The sequence below is a fragment of the Myripristis murdjan genome, chromosome 19 (genome assembly GCF_902150065.1).
Source record: "Myripristis murdjan chromosome 19, fMyrMur1.1, whole genome shotgun sequence".
Classification (NCBI taxonomy): domain Eukaryota; kingdom Metazoa; phylum Chordata; class Actinopteri; order Holocentriformes; family Holocentridae; genus Myripristis; species Myripristis murdjan.
The window spans coordinates 26,301,938-26,321,937 of record NC_043998.1 but is presented as its reverse complement, the minus strand read 5'-3'; the positions used below and the strand labels follow the sequence as shown (position 1 = coordinate 26,321,937).

Below are 20,000 nucleotides of genomic sequence, written 5' to 3'. Positions count from 1 at the left end.
ATTTCTAATTTCTGATTCATTTCTAATTGGGGCTGAGTGTATTTCTGGTGTTGTGTGTGTTTGCGCCTGGATCAATAATCTATCGATCGATCATCTGTCTGATCAGATGTCCCTGCCGGCCGCTCCCACCATGATGGACGTGACGGGACAGTTTGACGTGGAGTTCCGCATCACAGTCGCCTGTCGCAACGGAAACATCTACATCCTGCGCAGGTGACACACACACACACACACACACACACACACACACACACACACACACACACCTGTAGAGTTCTCCTTCTGTCTGTTTTTTACAAGAGCTCACCTGGAGCTCAGATTTACAGAGCATGTGCCTGCACCTAAACGTGTCATGCAGATGAGCGTTACACACCTTTTATAAACGCAGCAACTGTGACAAAACAAGTTTGGAAGAATTATGTTAATGTGCTGAAAATGAAAACCAGCTGTGGGACGTCCGGCCAGCGGGACGGGAATATAATCTGCCTCGTCTGTCCCCTTCAGGGACTCGGTGAAGCCCAAGTACTGCATCGAGCTGGCGTCCCACCCGGTGGGGCTCGTCCGCCAGGGGAAGAACGTGGTGGTGGGCTGCGCCGACGAGAGCCTGCAGGGCTTCACCCAGAAGGTGAGCACCGCTGAGTCAGCACTTTGAGTCTAATCTGAACGCCGTTTGTCAGATTAACTCCTCACTTAGTGAAGGCAGAGACGCCCAGACACACTCTGACTGCACTGAACACACACACACACACACACACACACTCTGACTGCACTGAACACACACACACACACACACACACACTCTGACTGCACTGAACACACACACACACACACACACACACACTCTGACTGCACTGAACACACACACACACACACACACACACACACACTCTGACTGCACTGAACACACACACACACACACACACACACACACTCTGACTGCACTGAACACACACACACACACACACACACTCTGACTGCACTGAACACACACACACACACACACACACTCTGACTGCACTGAACACACACACACACACACACACACACACACTCTGACTGCACTGAACACACACACACACACACACACTCTGACTGCACTGAACACACACACACACACACACACACTCTGACTGCACTGAACACACACACACACACACACACACACACACACACACACACACACTCTGACTGCACTGAACACACACACACACACACACACACACACACACACACACACACACACAGTCTGAGTTTAGTTTACTTTAGTTTCAGTTTGTTTTCAGTTTTTTCTAAAGTCTACTTTTTATTTTGTTCACTTTTTAGTTTGTAGTTTTCCGTGTCGGTGAAGTCAGAACAGCCCCTGTGCTGACAGACACTAGGGGGCGCCGTCACACGCTTTACTCTGTGGAGGCTGTCAGTGTTGTCATGGCTCTGCGTCTCGTTGTGTTTCAGGGGAAGAAGCTGTGGCGAGCGAGCCTGCCGGCGCCCGTCACCACCATGGCCGCCATGGAGCTGCCCACGCGGGGCTTCCAGGCCGTGCTGGTGGGCCTGGCCAACTGCGAGGTGCACCTGTACCGCGACAAGAACCTGCTCAGCGCCATCAAGACGCCCGACGTGGTGAGCGGCGTCTGCTTCGGCCGCTACGGCCGCGAGGACGGGACGCTGATCATGAGCATGAGGGGCGGCGGCCTGATGGTGAAGATCCTGAAGAGGACGGCGACGTTCGACGAGCGGGACAACGCCCCGGGCCCCCCGCTGGCCCAGAGCGTCCGCCTCAACGTCCCCAAGAAGACCAAGCTGTACGTGGACCAGACGCTGCGCGAGCGCGAGAACGGCGTGGCCATGCACCGCGCCTTCCAGATGGACCTGAGCCGCCTGCGGCTGGCGGCCGGCGACGGCCTACCGTGAAGGCGCTGGAGTCCAGCCTGACGCCCGTCTCCTCCAGCCTCAGCGAGCCGCTCAAGATGAACGCCGTGGTGCAGGGCCTCGGCCCCTCCTTCAAGCTCACGCTCAACGTGCAGAACACGGCGGCGTGCCGGCCCGTCATGAACCTGGTCATCAGCTTCCTGTACGACGAGCACCTGTACCGCATGAGGAACCCCTACCTGAGGATCCCGCTGCTCGTGCCCGGCCTCGTCTACCCCGTGCAGACCTTCGTGGAGTGCACCAGCGACCGCGGCATCTCCGACATCATCAAGGTGTTCGTCCTGCACGAGGGCCGCAGCGCCCCCCTGCTCACCGCGCACATCAACATGCCCGTCAGCGAGGGGCTGGCGCTCAACTGAGGCGGCGGCGAGCCACGCCCGGCGCCGTGAGGTCAGCAGGCGGCGTGAGGTCAACGGGCGCCGTGAGGTCAGCGGGCGACGTCACACAGCGTTTCCCCAAAGGATGCTGGGATTCCTGGCAATCATCGACCCGCGGCCCCCGAGCGGCCTCGACGCTTCCTGTTGCAGAGTGGGCGTGGCCAGCCCTCAGTGGACAGTTTGAGGGTCCCGGGCAGGGTGGGAAATCTGGGCTCCGCTGGCAGGAAACCGGACGGCCTCTCTGATTGGCTGCTGGTCAGGGTTCGTGTTCCCATCAGCCCACATGAGCTCGTTACTGTAATCTGATTACTTCTCCCAGTAACGAGCTCATGTGAGGGATTCCATTTGATTGTCAGTAATCAGATTACAGTTACAGTTGTGACTTGTGTGTCTGCTGGTCCAGGATCAGATGTTTACTGTTTATTTATTTGTATTTAAAGTGAATCTGATCCCAGATCTGTTCCAGGGAGTTTGGTCCGGCCTCAGACGGTTCAGAGTTTAACTGAATTCATTTGATTTCTTTCAAAAACATGCAGGGGATTTTTTCAGATCAGACTTCCTGTGTGAGGCTGCGTTCAGAGGCTCGTCATCATGATATGAGACTGAACTTCATATTATGGGATGTTGGAAGCTGTGAAATCTCATGACAGAAATGTTGTCTTCTGGTCTTGAAGCTGCATCCAGTAAAGACGTGAGTGTGATTCTGTGAGCTTCTTTTTATTTGTGTCGACCTGCCGGGACCTCCCAGCCACAGGACGCTGATCAGAGACCTGCCGGGACCTCCCAGCCACAGGACGCTGATCACAGACCTGCCGGGACCTCCCAGCCACAGGACGCTGATCAGAGACCTGCCGGGACCTCCCAGCCACAGGACGCTGATCAGAGACCTGCCGGGACCTCCCAGCCACAGGACGCTGATCAGAGACCTGCCGTCCCGCTCAGAGAGGCCACGTTCACGCCGTCTGATGTCACCGCTGATCAGGAGGAAAACACCAGAACATTATGTACCAAAAAAAAAAAAAAAAAGACAAAAAAAAAACATAGTTTTAAAAAATGTGAGCTTGGAAAAAACTAAAGAAATGACAAGAAAACTATTTAAAATTATTATGTCATATTTAAAATGAAGAAAAGAAAGAAAAAAACTAAAAAAAAATTAATAAAAAAAAAATCAAGTGAGCTTCTGGGTTTCAAAGGGTTAAAGTGTTCAGTATCTGTGTGTGTGTGTGTGCAGTGTGTGTGTGTGCAGTGTGTGTGTGTGTGTCTGCTTATCTGTAATAATTTAATGGTTCTGCAGAAAATATCACACAGGATGAATCCAGGTTGATCCAGCTCAGCAACAATTTACCCATCAGTCTGTATAGCAGCACACACACACACACACACACACACACACACACACACACACACACACACACACACACACACACACACGCGTTCAGATCTGTGGGAGTGTGGTTTCTGTTGGAGTTGTTGTATCTTGTTTTGATCTTGTTTTCTTCTCTGAAAATGTCAGCTGATTCCCAGGCAAGCAAAACACACACACACACACACACACGCACGCAAACACGCACACACACACACGCACACGCACACACACACACACACGCACACACACACACACACACACGCACGCAAACACGCACACACACACACACACGCACACACACACACACACACACACACACACGCACACACACACACACACACACACTGGGCAGTCCTGAGACATTTGCTGCCTCCACCTAAAACAAAAATGCAGCCACACCTTGGACACGGACACACACACACGTGCACACCTTTCCACACCTGCACACACACACACACACACACACACACACACACAGAAAGCCACTCTGTCATCTTCTTTGCTTATTTTTTATTCTCAAAGTGACAAAACATAAAAACGGGTAACAAACAGCAGCATGGAGTCGCAGACTTTGTTTTAATGTTCACTCTGAATATCAGAAACACATCACATCTAATCGTGTTTCTGGGAGCAGCGAGCACACACACACACACACACACACACACACACACCAAGACCACGGACTGGTTCACACAGTAAAAGGCAGCTATAGGCAGTAAAACAGAGCCGGGGGAGAGAGTGTTCAGAGAAAAAAACCTTGAGATTAAAGACGTGCGGGGAAAAACTCACAAATTTATTAGGAACAAAAACTTAAATAACTTCTGTGATGATAAAGCAGCAAATTTACAAGAAAAACCAGTGAAAACTAGTTTGTCCTCCTCCTGTTGGATCCAGTCTGAAGGAAATCCTGCTGGTCTGAGTCCAGAACCCCAACCTCCTCCTCAGCATCTGGACTCTGAAGAGACGTTGCTGTGACTTGGGCCGATTCAGAAGAAAACAACCTGCTGATTCTGGGTCAGATCAGCAGGATCTCCTTGTTCCTGAATCCCATGTCAGAGGAGGATCTGCATACCACGGAGGTTTAGGGCCAAAATGAGCAGAATTTTTTTTTTTTTTTTTTTTGAGATTTCGAGAATAAACTCATAATATTACAGAACTTAAACTTGTAATTTTTTTGAGAATGGAAGTAAAACAGGTGCAGCCACACAGTCAGGTAATGTCATGTTACACATTAAACATTTAGCAGAGGCTTCGTTGTTGCTGTGTGGAGTTGCTTGTCAGTTTACTCCGATGCCAGTTAAACAGCATAAATAAGATATGGATGTGATTATTGGCCTGTTCATCTGAATCATGAGGCAGATGAACATCATGGTGGAGGCCTGGGCCTTCAGCATCAACATGAAGTTCACTGTTGATCATTTAATTAGTTAATTAATTAGTTGGTATCTGCTGCTTTTTCACAGCAGTGAGAAATGCACATAACAGGCCACTGAACAGAAACGTGTTTCTGAACGAGCTGGAAGGTAAAAGGCCACAGGACGGAGCTGCATCATCAAACACGCCTTAGAAAATGTGATTGGCTGAGCCGCGTCGCGTGCCGCTGTAAAACCCGCTGCGTTCTGAGGCCGACCGCAGCACAGCATATCCCTACGCCACTGTAAACAGACACAGCGTTGCCTAGCAACCAACTGCTCTGCGCTCAACTTGATCTTTACATCTGGAACTATTACCATTTTTTTATAACTCTACTAAAAAAAATCTTGCATTTCAGTTTTCAGCCGTGGGGTTGCTTTGTGGCTGCTGGGCCACATTTTGGTGTTGCTATAGCAACAGCAGCGGTTTTGCTCGTTGAGTAAAGCCAGGTTCCCTGATATCTCTCCTGAAATATCAGAGACAAAAATTACTTTATTCTCCTAATATTTCAACTTTATTCTCGTTAAATCCCAACTTTATTCTAATAATATTTTGAGTTTATTCTTGTAAAATTATGACTTTTTTTTATTGTAATATGATGGCTTTTTTCTCACAACAGAACGACTTTATTCTCATAAATTTACTACTTTAATCTCGAAGTCTGTTTTTTTTCCTCAGCGTGGCCCTGATGCCAGCCTCTTCTGCTTTCTGTCACAAACTTTTTCTTGTAATTTTCCAACTTAAATCTTGAAAATTCAGAGTTTTTTTCCCTCAGATTCTCCCGCCCTGTAAACAAAGTGATGCGTTCGAGGTCTCTGCGGCGGCTCCGTTGTCTCTGGTGGGAGCCGGTGTGTGAACGTCAGGCAGGACGACGGTCAACACAGAAAAATCAAACACAGGAGAAGAAGAAGAGGAGGAGGAGCTCCAGGACAGTCACACACACACAGGACACACACAGGACGCCCCCTGCACTACAGGACGTTTTTAAAGCAGCTGCTGGTGTGTGTTTGGAGCTTCTGTCCACAGGAACAGAAGGAAAACTGAGTTTCTGCTAAAAACACGAGTTCAAAGAGTTTTTATTTGGGACGTGATGATGATGATGATGATGATGATGTGCAGGTGAGAAAGGTCATAAATCCCAATACATGTTGCCACAATACTCAGCATATTGCTAAACGTTTATGATCCCAGTTCAGCATCGTGAGTCATGTGACTCCTTCAAAAAAAAAAAAGAAAAAGAAAAATGATGAGAAAAAAAAAATTTTTTCCTCAATTTTTTTGGATTTTTTTTCTTGTAAATTTTACAGCTTTGATCTAACAAACGGCTGCTTCTCTGCACACACACACACACACACACATCTACAAGACACGAGTGTGTGTGTGTGTGTGTGTGTGTGTGTTTTCACGTCATCCATCAGTCACTGAGCTGAGGACAGTGCTGCGTTCAGGTTCTGTCAGATTCATCGTAAAAAGAAGCAGTGAGAGGCCCGTTGGTGTCAGTAATCCCTGGAGAAAAACAGGAATATTTGTCAAAGTCAAAAACAAACAAAAAAATCATCCAGCTAAATATCACCGACACTTCAGGAGCACCAAGTACAGTACGATGCCCACAGCCTGGCAAAAAAATACAAAAATACAAAAATTATTTCCAAATGTTCACGCTCTGATTGGCAGAAAAGGCCTCTGATGCTGCTGAGCTCCACGTCCAGGAAATGCCGTGGAATCCACGCCGCCGCGTCCCAGAAGACCTCCCGGCTCATCGCCGGAAAGGAAACGTAAACCTGCGGGCCGAGAGTCGGCACAAAAAAAAAAAAAGAAAAAAAAAAAACGGCGGCGTGATCGATCGGCACGAGGTCGCGCTCCGTCTTCCTCAGTAAACAAACAAACAAACAAACACGTCGGGAGGAAAACAGTAAAACAAGATAAAACATTAGAGCCTGATGGAGCCTGATCACGATGCTGCTGGTTTAAATTTACACGATAAAAACAGTGTCACATCATGAAACAGCAGTTATTGTTTTTTTTGGGGTTTTTTTTCATAACGTCTTGAAGATCGTGACGTCAAATTCCCCTGAAATATGAGGTGAACCTGAAGGCCGCGGCGCCCTCATGACGTTTTCTCTTTTCAAGCTTCAGGCGTCGAGTGCAAACTGACTGTCTCGTCTTCACGTCCGCCGTCCAGACAGGAAGCCGCTCAGACAGGAAGCCGCTCAGACAGGAAGCCGCTCAGACGACGGCTCGGGTCTGTGCGTCGGGGACGGCGAGCTCGGCCTGAGGGAGGGGCGAGCGCGGGGGGCCGGGGGCGGGGCCTGGGGCGGGGCCGGGCTCGGGGCGGCGCCCACACAGCAGGGCGGTGCCGGCGAGGACGAGGCTTCCCGCCAGCAGGCCGGCGGCGCACAGGTAGAAGGCCAGGCTGTAGGAGCGCGTGGCGTCGTAGAGGGCGCCTGCGGAGAGACAGAGACGGGACGTCCGGTCAGACGACATCACAAACACAGAGAATCTGACGAAAGCTCGTGGCTCCACCCCCTCACCGCCTCCCGGCTGATCAGCGGCGAGGACACCATGAAAACCAGCGCTGTTTTTTTTTAAAGAGCATGCCTTTTCAGCGAGCTTCCCGCCAAGAAAATTTCTGCAAAATCCCTCCTCACTTATGGAACATTTTTCCTCAACTTTTCAAAGGCAGGAATATTATTTTTGCCTGCTGGACACAATTATGTAACTAAAAAATTATAACAAGCTCATAATAATTTTTCAAAAACATCCTCTGCCGAACGGTTGATTTGGCCTTTTAAGGTTCAAGTAGTAAAAATGACTGAATATGAGTCACATTGATCATTACTGTTATACATTCCCTGTGTTTATGATACATTTAATGGTAGTACATTATATTTTCAGTGAAATCATCATTATACCAATGTGACACTTTTACAGACATTAGTGAGCTCGCTGCATGACTACAGCGATTATATACAGAAATGGATTGCACTAATTGGAATAAATGGAATTGGAATGATTCCATTCCATTCCATGCGCTAATTGGAATAAATGGTTATTAAATTAAATTAGATAGATAGATAGATAGATAGATAGATAGATAGAATTTATTGTCTGACCCAGAAGGTGCCAGAAATTTTCCTTTGACAAGGCTCAAAAAAAGGCTTACATGTATACACCCACACACCCACACACACACACAGTAGGCATTAAAAACGACAGAAACAACAACTACAGTACTCATAGTAAAAGACACCCACACACAAAAAAACTATTCCTTAAGTAAAAGGTTACCACAGTACTCCTTTTAATTCAAGGTTACTATATATATACATATAGTAACCTTGAATTAAAAGGTTACTATATAAATAGTAACCTTTTAATTCACTGTTTAAATGTCTGTTCTGGCATTTATTCCTTATTAGCGCATATCAAATCAGATAATGTGTGATATGCATGTGTAAACAGAATAATTCAAAGAACTTGTAATTGACTTTTTGTCTTGTCTTTGTGTGTGTAATCATCTTGTGAATTTTTATAGTGATATCTGACAGTAAAATGTTGAACCCCTTTCCCCTGTGTGTTAAAAACAGTGTTTTTTGGTAATATGTGGTCATATAGAGGTGATTTTCAAAACTTTCCACCAATGGGATTCCTTGGGACTTTTTTCCCCTCACTCAGGACAAACTGAGGATACAGAATCAGTTGAGTTTGCTTCTCCTGCAATTTGTCCTAGGTTGACCCCAATTTTGGCCTAAAATTACTGGACTAGACATGATGAGGAAGATGATGGTGATGATGATGGTGATGATGATGATGATGATGATGATGATGATGATGGGAGGGTTCGCTGTGAGACTCACCTACGGCAGGTGGGCCCAGGATGATGCCCACGCCCCCGAACAGCATGAGCATCCCAGAGGCCTCGGTCATCTTGTCCACGCCCACCAGCCGGCAGACCACGTACGGCGTCAGCGACCAGTTCCCCGACATGAGGCCCAGCAGCACCGACAGCACCTGCAGGCCCAGGTACGTCCTGAGAGGGGAGACGGTCACGAGGCGTTCAGGGCCCAACAGGTCAAACACACAACAACTCGTGTGGCGTAGGTGAAGATGCAGATAGAAGTGAAGATGCAGATGAAGGTGAAGATGCAGATAAAGGTGAAGATGCAGATGAAGGTGAAGATGCAGATGAAGGTGAAGATGCAGAGGAAGGTGAAGATGCAGATAGAGGTGAAGATGCAGGTGAAGGTGAAGATGCAGATAGAGGTGAAGATGCAGATACAGGTGAAGATGCAGATGAAGGTGAAGATGCAGATGAAGGTGAAGATGCAGATGAAGGTGAAGATGCAGATGAAGGTGAAGATGCAGATAGAGGTGAAGATGCAGGTGAAGGTGAAGGTGCAGATGAAGGTGAAGATGCAGATGAAGGTGAAGATGCAGATAGAGGTGAAGATGCAGATAAAGGTGAAGATGCAGATGAAGGTGAAGATGCAGATGAAGGTGAAGATGCAGATGAAGGTGAAGATGCAGATAGAGGTGAAGATGCAGATGAAGGTGAAGATAGAGGTGAAGATGCAGATAGAGGTGAAGATACAGGTGAAGATGCAGATGAAGGTGAAGATGCAGATAGAGGTGAAGATGCAGATGAAAGTGAAGATAGAGGTGAAGATGCAGATAGAGGTGAAGATGCAGATAGAGGTGAAGATGCAGATAGAAGTGAAGATGCAGCTAGAGGTGAAGATGCAGGTAAAGGTGAAGATGCAGATAGAGGTGAAGATGCAGATGAAAGTGAAGATAGAGGTGAAGATGCAGATAGAGGTGAAGATGCAGATAAGGTGAAGGTGCAGATAAAGGTGAAGATGCAGATAGAGGTGAAGATGCAGATGAAGGTGAAGATGCAGATAGAGGTGAAGATGCAGATGAAGGTGAAGATGCAGATGAAGGTGAAGATGCAGATAGAGGTGAAGATGCAGATAGAGGTGAAGATGCAGATAGAGGTGAAGATGCAGATGAAGGAGAAGATGCAGATGAAGGAGAAGATGCAGATAGAGGTGAAGATGCAGATAGAGGTGAAGATACAGATGAAGGTGACGATGCAGATGCAGATGAAGGTGAAGATGCAGATAGAGGTGAAGATGCAGATGCAGATGAAGATGCAGATGAAGGTGAAGATGCAGGTAGAGGTGAAGGTGCAGATGAAGGTGAAGATGCAGATGAAGGTGAAGATGCAGATAGAGGTGAAGATGCAGATAAAGGTGAAGATGCAGATGAAGGTGAAGATGCAGATGAAGGTGAAGATGCAGATAGAGGTGAAGATGCAGATAGAGGTGAAGATGCAGATGAAGGTGAAGATTCAGGTAAAGGTGAAGATGCAGGTAACGGTGAAGATGCAGATAGAGGTGAAGATGCAGGTAAAGGTGAAGATGCAGATAGAGGTGAAGATGCAGATGAAGGTGAAGATGCAGATGAAGGTGAAGATGCAGATAGAGGTGAAGATGCAGATAGAGGTGAAGATGCAGATGAAGGTGAAGATAGAGGTGAAGATGCAGATAGAGGTGAAGATGCAGATGAAGGTGAAGATGCAGATGAAGGTGAAGATGCAGATAGAGGTGAAGATGCAGATAGAGGTGAAGATGCAGATAGAGGTGAAGATGCAGATAGAGGTGAAGATACAGGTGAAGATGCAGATGAAGGTGAAGATGCAGATAGAGGTGAAGATGCAGATGAAAGTGAAGATAGAGGTGAAGATGCAGATAGAGGTGAAGATGCAGATGAAGGTGAAGGTGCAGATAAAGGTGAAGATGCAGATAGAGGTGAAGATGCAGATAGAGGTGAAGATGCAGATAAAGGTGAAGATGCAGATAGAGGTGAAGATGCAGATAGAGGTGAAGATGCAGATAAAGGTGAAGATGCAGGTAAAGGTGAAGATGCAGATAGAGGTGAAGATGCAGATGAAGGTGAAGATGCAGATAAAGGTGAAGATGCAGGTAAAGGTGAAGATGCAGATAGAGGTGAAGATGCAGATGAAGGTGAAGATGCAGATAAAGGTGAAGATGCAGGTAAAGGTGAAGATGCAGATGAAGGTGAAGATGCAGATAAAGGTGAAGATGCAGGTAAAGGTGAAGATGCAGATGAAGGTGAGGGTGCAGATGAAGGTGAAGATGCAGATGAAGGTGAGGGGGTCGTACCTGGTGAGGGGTATGAGCAGCAGGCCCAGCGCGCTCACGGCGACGGTGGAGGCGTACAGGAAGACGCTGTTGACGCCGGGCAGGTCCACCATGACGCCCAGCGCCAGCTTCCCCACGCAGCTGCCCATGGAGTTGAGGGAGACGAGCGAGACGTCGGCCACGCCCTCGGCCAGCCCCTCGCTCTGCGCCAGGTCCTCCAGGAAGAGCTGGGGGGGGAAGGCGCCTGCGGGACGGGACACAGCGGCACGTCAGCACCCCCCTCCGCCTCGACACCCCCCGCAACCCCCCCCCACACACACACACACCCCACCACAGCAAGAACCAATCAGCTTTCAGCGTTTACGCAGGAAAACACTTTAAATGAGGAGTTCACTGACCAATCAGAGCCTGAGCTGCAGGGAAACATCAGGTTTGGACATGAATGGAGGTCAGAGGAGTGTCTGTGTGTGTGTGTGTGTGTGTGTGTGTGTGTGTGTGTGTGTGTGTTGTAAAATGATTTTGAACAGGACAGAATGTGCCAAAAACTAATTTCCTTGTTAAGACAATAAAGTTGATGTTGATGTCTCCCCGCCTTTCCTGTCTATCTCTACTGTCACTGTCAAATAAAATAAATAAATAAAATAAAATAAAATAAAATCAGAGACAATTTCTCTGATTTCACTGAAAAATAGCAAATTAACAAAGTAAAAAAATATATACAAAAACTTCAAGGAAAAATAGGGAAAACATTGAAAATTGGCAAAAAGAAAAAAGAAAAAGAAAATTGTATTTCTAAGGCCACCTGGGAAAAGCCGGGGGAACACACTCTGCTGGACGGAGGAGTGTGAGGAGGTGTGTGAGGAGGAGTGTGTGGAGGAGTGTGGAGGAATGTGGAGGAGTGTCAGTAGGAGTGTGGAGGAGTGTGTGGAGGAGTGTGAGGAGGAGTGTGGAGGAGGAGTGGAGGAGTGTGGAGGAGGAGTGGAGGAGTGTGTGGAGGAGTGTGGAGGAGTATGCAGGAGGAGTGTGTGGAGGAGTGTGTGGAGGAGTGTGTGGAGGAGCGTGGAGGAGCGTGGAGGAGTGTGTGGAGGAGTGTGAGGAGGAGTGTGTGGAGGAGTGTGTGGAGGAGTGTGTGGAGGAGTGTGTGATGTTTATCAGCGAGGAGGAACAGGGGGAACTCACCGAAGCTGAAGAGGAAGAGGGAGACGCAGAAAGCCACGAGCACTTTGTCCCGGAGCAGAGCCAGCGTGGCCGACAGCTCGCTGCCAAGCACACAGAACACAGATTACAGATTACAGATTACTGCACACGCCCGAAAATATCACGTGACATAATCCATGAGATTAAGTCACATCATGTGGCCTAAATACTTTATGCTTTACTTCTAAAATACGTCCGAATCTTCGAGAGAAAGTAAGAAAAGTCATCGCCCGGCGTGTCAGTGCCACAGCAGGCAGGAGGGGAGGGAACATTCAGAGAGAAAAAGAAAACCTCAAAATATCTGTCATTAAAGTCATAAATTTATGAGAAAAAAACTCCTGTGCTGCCCCCTGCTGGGGGGAGAAAAACACTCCTGTGCTGCCCCCTGTTGGCCGTGTCCCAGGCCTGCAGCGGATCAACTCAGCAGATTCTACATTAGCTGGGTTTCCATTAAAATATATCAAAATTTTTGAGCGAATTTTGTCAAAATGCACAAAAGAAAATGCGAATTTATGCCAGTTTCCATTAGTTTTGCTTTGCGATTATTGAGAGGAGAGTGCGCCGTGAGATGACGTCATCAGACAGCGTCTGTGTGTCGACTGAACAACAACAAACACTCAGCTGACACTCAACAGCTGATCAGGGACAGATTCCTGCTGAACTTGTCGGCTCTTGGGAGAAGTCTGCTTACTGTTTTGGCAGCGCTAACTTCGTACCGAACCATCCTAAATAAGGAATAAGAGACTAATAATGTGTGTGTGTGTGTGTGTGTGTGTGTGTGTGTGTGTGTGAGACGCTGACCTGGAGTAACCCCTCAGCTTGCTCTTGATCAGCCGGATGAGGGCGGAGCAGCCGAACACGCCGCTCCTGCCGGCCAGCGGCTCCCTGGTCTCCACGGCGATCTGCAGCTCGTGCGACGGAGGCTTCTCATTGGCCGGCTTGATCGGCTCTTTCTCTTTGGACTCTTTGGAGGGGTCACGCCTCTGCTCCAACATGGCGGCGCGCTGTTTGAGGTAGTACTTGGGCGGGGCCAGGGGTCGCATGGGGCCGGCGCACGCCACGATGTTGAGCGCCAGCGCGCCGATGACGAGCAGGCAGCCCTCCAGGCCGTACCAGTCCACCAGCACCGTCTGCAGGGTGGCGTACACGAACCCGCCCACGCTGGAGCCTGCGATCACACGCGGAGTGACAGCGGAACGAGCCAATCAGACCAATCAGCCGAGACAGGAAGTGACAGCAAGAGACAGGAAGTGACAGGTGGGGTGACGCGGCGGCGGCCCTACCTGTGATGACGATGCCCAGCGCCAGGCCTCGCCTCTTATCAAAGTACAGGCAGGTGATGGTGATAACGGAGGCGTACAGCAGACCAGCTCCAATACCTGACACACACACACACACACACACACACACACACACACACACACCGTAGAGAGAGAGAGTAGAGAAACCACTGAGTTAACTCACTGGCTGTTTTTTATTCTCTCTTCGTGTCAGCAAAGAGTCTATGTGGTCCAGTGTGTGTGTGTGTGTGTGTGTGTGTGTGTGTGTGTGTTTCTTACCGACCACGATGCTGTAGGAGAAGATGAGGAAGGGGATGTTGGGGGCGAAGGCGCTGAGCATCAGGCCGCCGGACACCATGACGCCGCTGAAGACGGTGGCTGGACGAGCGCCGAAGTTCACCACACAGGCGCTGCAGACGGGACCTGGGGGTGGGGGGTTGGGGGGGTTGTGAGTGTGTGTGTGTTAACATTTGACAGGTGAGGCCACCTGGAGCCTGAGAACAGAACCAGACTCCGGCTGTGTGAGCACGGCCGAGGCAGCTGGGACGTGTCTGCTCTGACCCTGTCCGTCCTCTGGGGCGTGTTCCTCAGACGGCCCTCAGGGGGCGCTACGGAGCCGCCGCAGTAACAGTAACTCTGTTCACCTGATAAACAGCATCAGAGCGGAAACCCGTCCCACAGCGCCGCCTGGAGCTGCTGAGGCCGAGGGCACATCTACACTATTAGGGGAGAGTGGGGTAAGTAGTGCCAATTTTTACTTAAAGTGCCTTTAAAGCGAGGGGATTACAGTAATGCCTCCAACTAAAATATGCACATATAGTTTAGGATGTTGTGCCTCCCTGGGAACAATCACTTTGGATCTTATATAAACTGTTTGAGAAATATAGCTTTCGAAAAAAAAGTGGTTTTGTGGCACAACTTGCCCCCAGTGTGGGGTAAATTGTGCCATTAGAGAGAATACACTGGGGTAAATTGTGCCATTAGAGAGAATACACTGGGGTAAATTGTGCCATTGATAATTGAAGTAAAACAGATCATTTTAATCTCACAAATGATAATGCTATATAAAAGCAAAACAAATTCAATACAAAATTATTTATTTAGCATTTATTTATTATTTTAACAAGATCACAGGCCACTTTTCTATAACAAGGCCTAGCGCCACATGAACACACACCCAGAACAAAATAAAACTTCCAAAATGAGCACCTGCAAATCATCTTCATCTGAATCTGAATAGTTTTAGTGATCAAAGGTAAGAAGACAATGTACAATAACAATAAAATACAATAAAGTAATATATAGTATATAATCACAAGTTGTGCTACTGGCACAAATTACCCCAAGGCCCTTTGGCACAGATTACCCCAAGCCAACCATTTTGAAAAAAATGCATCCCCCAGCTGTTTTGGGCTAACATCATGCTAACTGTATAGACTCATGGTGTAGCTTACTAAAGTACTAAAACCTGTGTGAACTGTTTTCAAAGTTTTCTATAATTGCTCAAACACAGCAATCAAAAAACCTTGATCATAGAAATTTTACTTTGGAGGGCAAAAAAATGTTTTTTGAACTTAAATGTGCTTACCTCTCAAGCCATGTGTCTCCCTTCTTTGCAGGATGAGTGAAATGGATGCCTCTTCAAAAATATGTGGTCACATGACCAACTTCTTCTATGGTTTTCTAGATAACAGGGGTGGCACTACTTGCCCCTTGGCACAAATTACCCCACTCTCCCCTATTTATTAGTATTTATAAGTATTTCTGCTCCTCCAAAAACAACAACAACAACAACAACAACAACAGAGACAGAGGGCGCTGTGTGTGTGTGTGTGTGTGTGTGTGTGTGTGTGTGTTTGTTTGTATGACAAACACACACACATGTATTGTATGTTCTGCTGTCTTTAGTGTGGAGTTTGAAACGCTCTGTATAAAACATGTTTCCTATTCTTTCTTTATTCTGGGAGGTAAAACCTGTCCGCTGTGTGTTTGTTCTGCTTGATGTAATTCTACATTATGTGTTATTTTCATGACCCATCATGCAATTTCCTCCTTGATTAGTTGGATACAAACTGATGTGAAATAATGAGTCAGAAAGTCAGTTAAAACATCCACATGTCAGCTCGACTATAGTGGCGTTAGTAAAAATAATAATGAGGTTTCATCTGAACTAAACCAATGAATCGATGACTCACCGATCAGCATGCCCACCCCGGACACCACGGAGCCCACCCAGGCCGTCCGGCTCTTGCCCTCCTGGTAGACCAGCAGCCACTCGGGGTAGAGGACGCCCACCGACTGGGGCGAGCCGTACACCAGCAGCATGGCCGTGAAGCCGGCCGCCACCACGGCCCAGCCCCAGCCGCCATCCAGCGGCCGCGGGGGCGGGGGCGCCGCCTCGCTCGGAGCCCGGAGCGACATGACCTGGAGAGGGAGAGAGCCCCGGCCCGCTGCGGTCAGAGGGGGAGGGGGAGGGTGGGAGGAATGTGAGGACAAAGAGAGTGAGCGGAGGAAGGAGAGAAGAAGAAACAGAATGCAAAGTAAAAACAAGGAGGCGGAGGGGGGTTGACTGTCTTTACCAACTTTACCGCAACAAAGCAGGACAGCGAAGGCTTTCCCACAGTCCACCTGGGTCTGACCTGTGTGTGTGTGTGTGTGTGTGTGTGTGTGTGTGTCACAGCAGAGGCTCTCCTTGTAAAACACCTCTGGGCTGCAGATCCCCCGCAGGGAAACAGCAGCTGAACTAACGGGGGATGGTGCGTCTGTGCGCGCAGCCGAGCACTATGGTAACCACGAGGGCGCGCATTTGCCGCTCCAACTAGCGCATCTGTGGAAACGATAGCGCGCGCTCCCCAAACTTTATTATTGTCGCGTGGGTGGGGGGCTGGGGGCGCGAGTTAAACGGTGTGGAGATCAAACTGTGTGCACATGTGGAGACGCTCAGCTTAGCGCCGCGGCTCGTCCGCGTGCCCGGAGATGACGGGGCCAAAGTCACCAAATCACAAAACAACACAGATTTAATTTGAGCGTCAGAAACTCCGTTTGTTCGCACCCGCTTTTCACCCCGAGGGTCTCCACGCCGCTTCCATGTGCACTCATGGAGAATCACATATTCGTAAGTTTGTTTGTTTTTTTAAGTGCAGTGTCCGATGTTGCACCAAAACACAACACAGTCCCATCAGCCCGGTGTGCTCGCTGTGTGTGTGTGTGTGTGTGTGTGTGTGTGTGTGTGTGTGTGTGTGTGTGTTGGTCCACTGGTCAGCAGGAAACGAGTGTGATAAGGAGCCCCAGATAAACCGGTGGACCCCGGCGGCCCCAGATAAACTGAGACGGGCTGCTGTTCCCATGCGCCCGGGGCGGGGACGCGCACAGGAGCAGCGCTTTACGCGTTTCTCCACCACACCTGATGCTCGCTCACATCAGCACACCTGGACACGCAGCTTCATATTTAAAAAGCAGCAGAAAAAGCCTCGCGCCTGCTCTCTGACGGCGCACGCGCACAAAACCTGAGCTGAGCTGACTCACCTGGCACCTGGCGGGACGGGACGGTACCGGCCGCTGCGCGCCTCCCAAACCCTCGGACCCTCCTCGCGGGAAGCAGTTAAACTGTCTCCATCCTCTTCATCACCGCCGTCATCCTCGCAGCAGTCCCGGGCGGTGAAGCTTCCACGGCGGTGACGCTCTTCGGGCGCGCTCTCGTCTCCGTGTGAGCGAGCGCCGGCAGGAAACAGCTGCTTTTATACAGCTCGAGACGCACGGACACAGAGAACCGGTTTGAAGCTGTTCCCGCTGGTCCGACTGATGCGCGTGTCCTCTCTTTGTCTGTGTGTGTGTGTGTGTGTGTGTGTGTGTGTGTGTGTGTGTGTGTGTGTGTGTGTTCTGCTGAGGTCACCGCGACCCCAGTGAAGATTTAAGTTTTTTCTCTAAAAGTTAAAGAGTGACACTTTGCTTGTATCCACTTTTTTTTTTTTTAATTGCAAGTCTATTTTTTTTTTCTTGGGTTAAAGTTACAATAACACTTCACATTAGACACTTTTACCCAAAGTGACTGTGAAATAGTGAAATATGAGGTTTTTCTACATCAACAAGCGGAGGTCTGCTGAGGACAGACATGATGACCGCAGTCCGTCAGGAGAGCTGCGGTTCAGCCTGAGAGAGACTCTGCAGGTCGAGGAGCCACAGAGGAGTCCGGCTGCTGGACCAGGGCCTCGTTGTTCTGGAGGCTCCAGGCGGCGCTGCCCGGCGGAGCGAGGAGGCCGGGAGGGAGCGCACACCTGGAGGGGGGAGTCCAGGTGGGCAGGACAGGTCTGGGTCCAGGCCTTGAGTTTGATGCGAGCAGCAGCTGGGAGCCGGCGGAGGGATATGAGCGGCGGAGCGACGTGAGCTCTTTGGGGCTGGTTGCAGACCAGACGCAGCGCCACCTGCTGGATCACCTGCAGAGGCCTGAGGTGTGGCCTGATCCTCCTGATGTTGTTCAGGAGGTCACATGATCCTTAAAGGTCAGCTGGTCGTCAGACTGTTCAGTGGGAGCGAGCTGAGCAGAATCCAGCTGGATCCGGATCTGCTGCTGGACTGCGTGACACAGATGTGAATCTGCTCCCACGTGTTCTGGTGTCATAATGTTGTAGTTAGAACCAGGTTTTCTTGGATGTTACTGTTTTCTGTAGAAACGTTAAAGTTGAGATTAACTCTGAGATTAAGGTGGTAAATTTATGAGGAAAAAAACACAGATTTATTAGAAAGCAACATAAAAGTATTGAGATTATAAAGTCACAAATTTACATTAAAAAAAACTTGAAAAACGATTTTTTCTTTAATTTTTTGTTTTGTTATTTTTGTGGGGAAGTGAATTGAACTGGAGTGAAGCCATGTGTTTCCTTGTTGATGTTGAGTGTTGTGTTGTGTTAATGTGTCAGAAACTGGCCCTCACTGTCAGTCCAGCAGGAGAAGCAGAGCTCCTCTGAACGGCCTCGCTCTCTAGTCTGTGTGTGTAAAGTTTGATGAGGCTGTGATTCTCCTAGAGGTCACTAGAGGTCATTTTCTCCAGCGACGTCCAGTGTGACAAAAGTCTCTGCCTGCAGTGAAATGGCTGCTATGGGGGCCAACATCATCACACAGGAATCAAATGTGGCTCATTGAATTCACAAGAGTCTCAGCTTTCCAGTCAAAGCCAACTGATGCAGCTCCAAGACTGTTTAGGCCCCAGTCTGCACACACACACCATTTTACAACAGGCCACAAGAACACATGTGGACTGCAGGCTTTGGGGCCCAAACTGCATGGGATTAGCAGAAGGTGGGCGTGTCTGCAAAGGGGAGAGAACCCATTTTCATTCACACAGCTGGAGGTCAGAGGTCAAGGGACCTGCTGGAAACAGACATGACACTTTTTTAACTTGGCAAAATTTAGCTGAACTTTGCAGCGATGTTTAACCTCCCAGCATGCCGTGCTGACATCAGCAGGATCTGCCTCTGAAAGTCCAGCGTCACAGGACTCAGACTGAGGTGTAAGCATTTGGCAAGGAGAGCCTGTCACAGTCTGGGTTAAACATTACGGTTCACACAACATGTGGTTATGTGTGTGTGTGTGTGCTGAGGGTTTGTTGTTTTGTGAGCAGGATGATGTCAGCAGAGGTCAGAGGTCACAGCAGAGCAGAGACAAACTGTGATGCAACTGTGACGTCGCGCTGTGAAAACCATGTGTGTTTCTGTACTTTAAACTGCTCACACACACACACACACACACACACACACACACACACACACACACACACAGCTCCATGTGAACCTGCTACACACACATTTCTGTCTTTGGCATCTGCATGTTTTGTTTTTCTTCCAAAGTGAAGCTGCAGATTTAAATGTGACCTGTGGCAGAGACACAGGCTGCACTGCACTTTCTCTTTTTCTCCACCAGGTGGCAGCCTGGAGGGGATCCTGTGTGTGGCCATTTCTATCAGGTAAAAAATTTTTTAGCTGCATATTAAAAACGTTCCTTTTTTGTGTCTTCTTTCCCTTTTAATCAATTTGGGCGGTGCAAAAAAAAAAAAAAAAAAAACTGCAGGTGCTCTGCTTCAGTGTTTTTAAGTGTTTTTAAGTGTTTAAGTGTTTTTTGTGTGTTCTTTAAAATTGTTTTAGTGCATTGTGGTCTCTGATTTAGCCTCTGATGTTGATAACATGACATCCGGCTGCAGCACTGAAACCCTCAAAGCAAAAAAAAAAGTCATCAGTGGCCCAGGGACTGATCACTGATCAGCTGTCTGCTCACTAGAGCACCA

General features: G+C 48.6%; 2 protein-coding genes across 2 annotated transcripts in view; one reads left to right on the top strand and one right to left on the bottom strand.

Moving 5' to 3' along the window:
* Positions 1 to 3,374, top strand: part of bbs1 (Bardet-Biedl syndrome 1) — a 10,492-nt gene extending 7,118 nt beyond the window's left edge. The window contains 4 exon segments of the mRNA XM_030078000.1: positions 107 to 213; positions 505 to 625; positions 1,453 to 1,893; positions 1,896 to 3,374. Of these exon segments, the coding sequence (XP_029933860.1) occupies positions 107 to 213; positions 505 to 625; positions 1,453 to 1,893; positions 1,896 to 2,285 (1,059 nt within the window). The 3' untranslated portion in view covers positions 2,286 to 3,374.
* Positions 3,375 to 7,116: 3,742 nt separating this feature from the next.
* Positions 7,117 to 19,673, bottom strand: LOC115378270 (monocarboxylate transporter 9-like). Its single transcript, XM_030078460.1, has 11 exons — positions 19,591 to 19,673; positions 17,998 to 18,187; positions 17,256 to 17,454; positions 15,919 to 16,173; positions 14,003 to 14,146; positions 13,727 to 13,822; positions 13,245 to 13,611; positions 12,426 to 12,505; positions 11,268 to 11,490; positions 8,940 to 9,112; positions 7,117 to 7,526 (listed from the first exon to the last, which is right to left on the bottom strand). The coding sequence occupies exons 1-11, from the start codon at positions 19,671 to 19,673 to the stop codon at positions 7,309 to 7,311; spliced, it is 2,028 nt and encodes a 675-aa protein (XP_029934320.1). The 3' UTR covers positions 7,117 to 7,308.
* Positions 19,674 to 20,000: the final 327 nt, after the last annotated feature.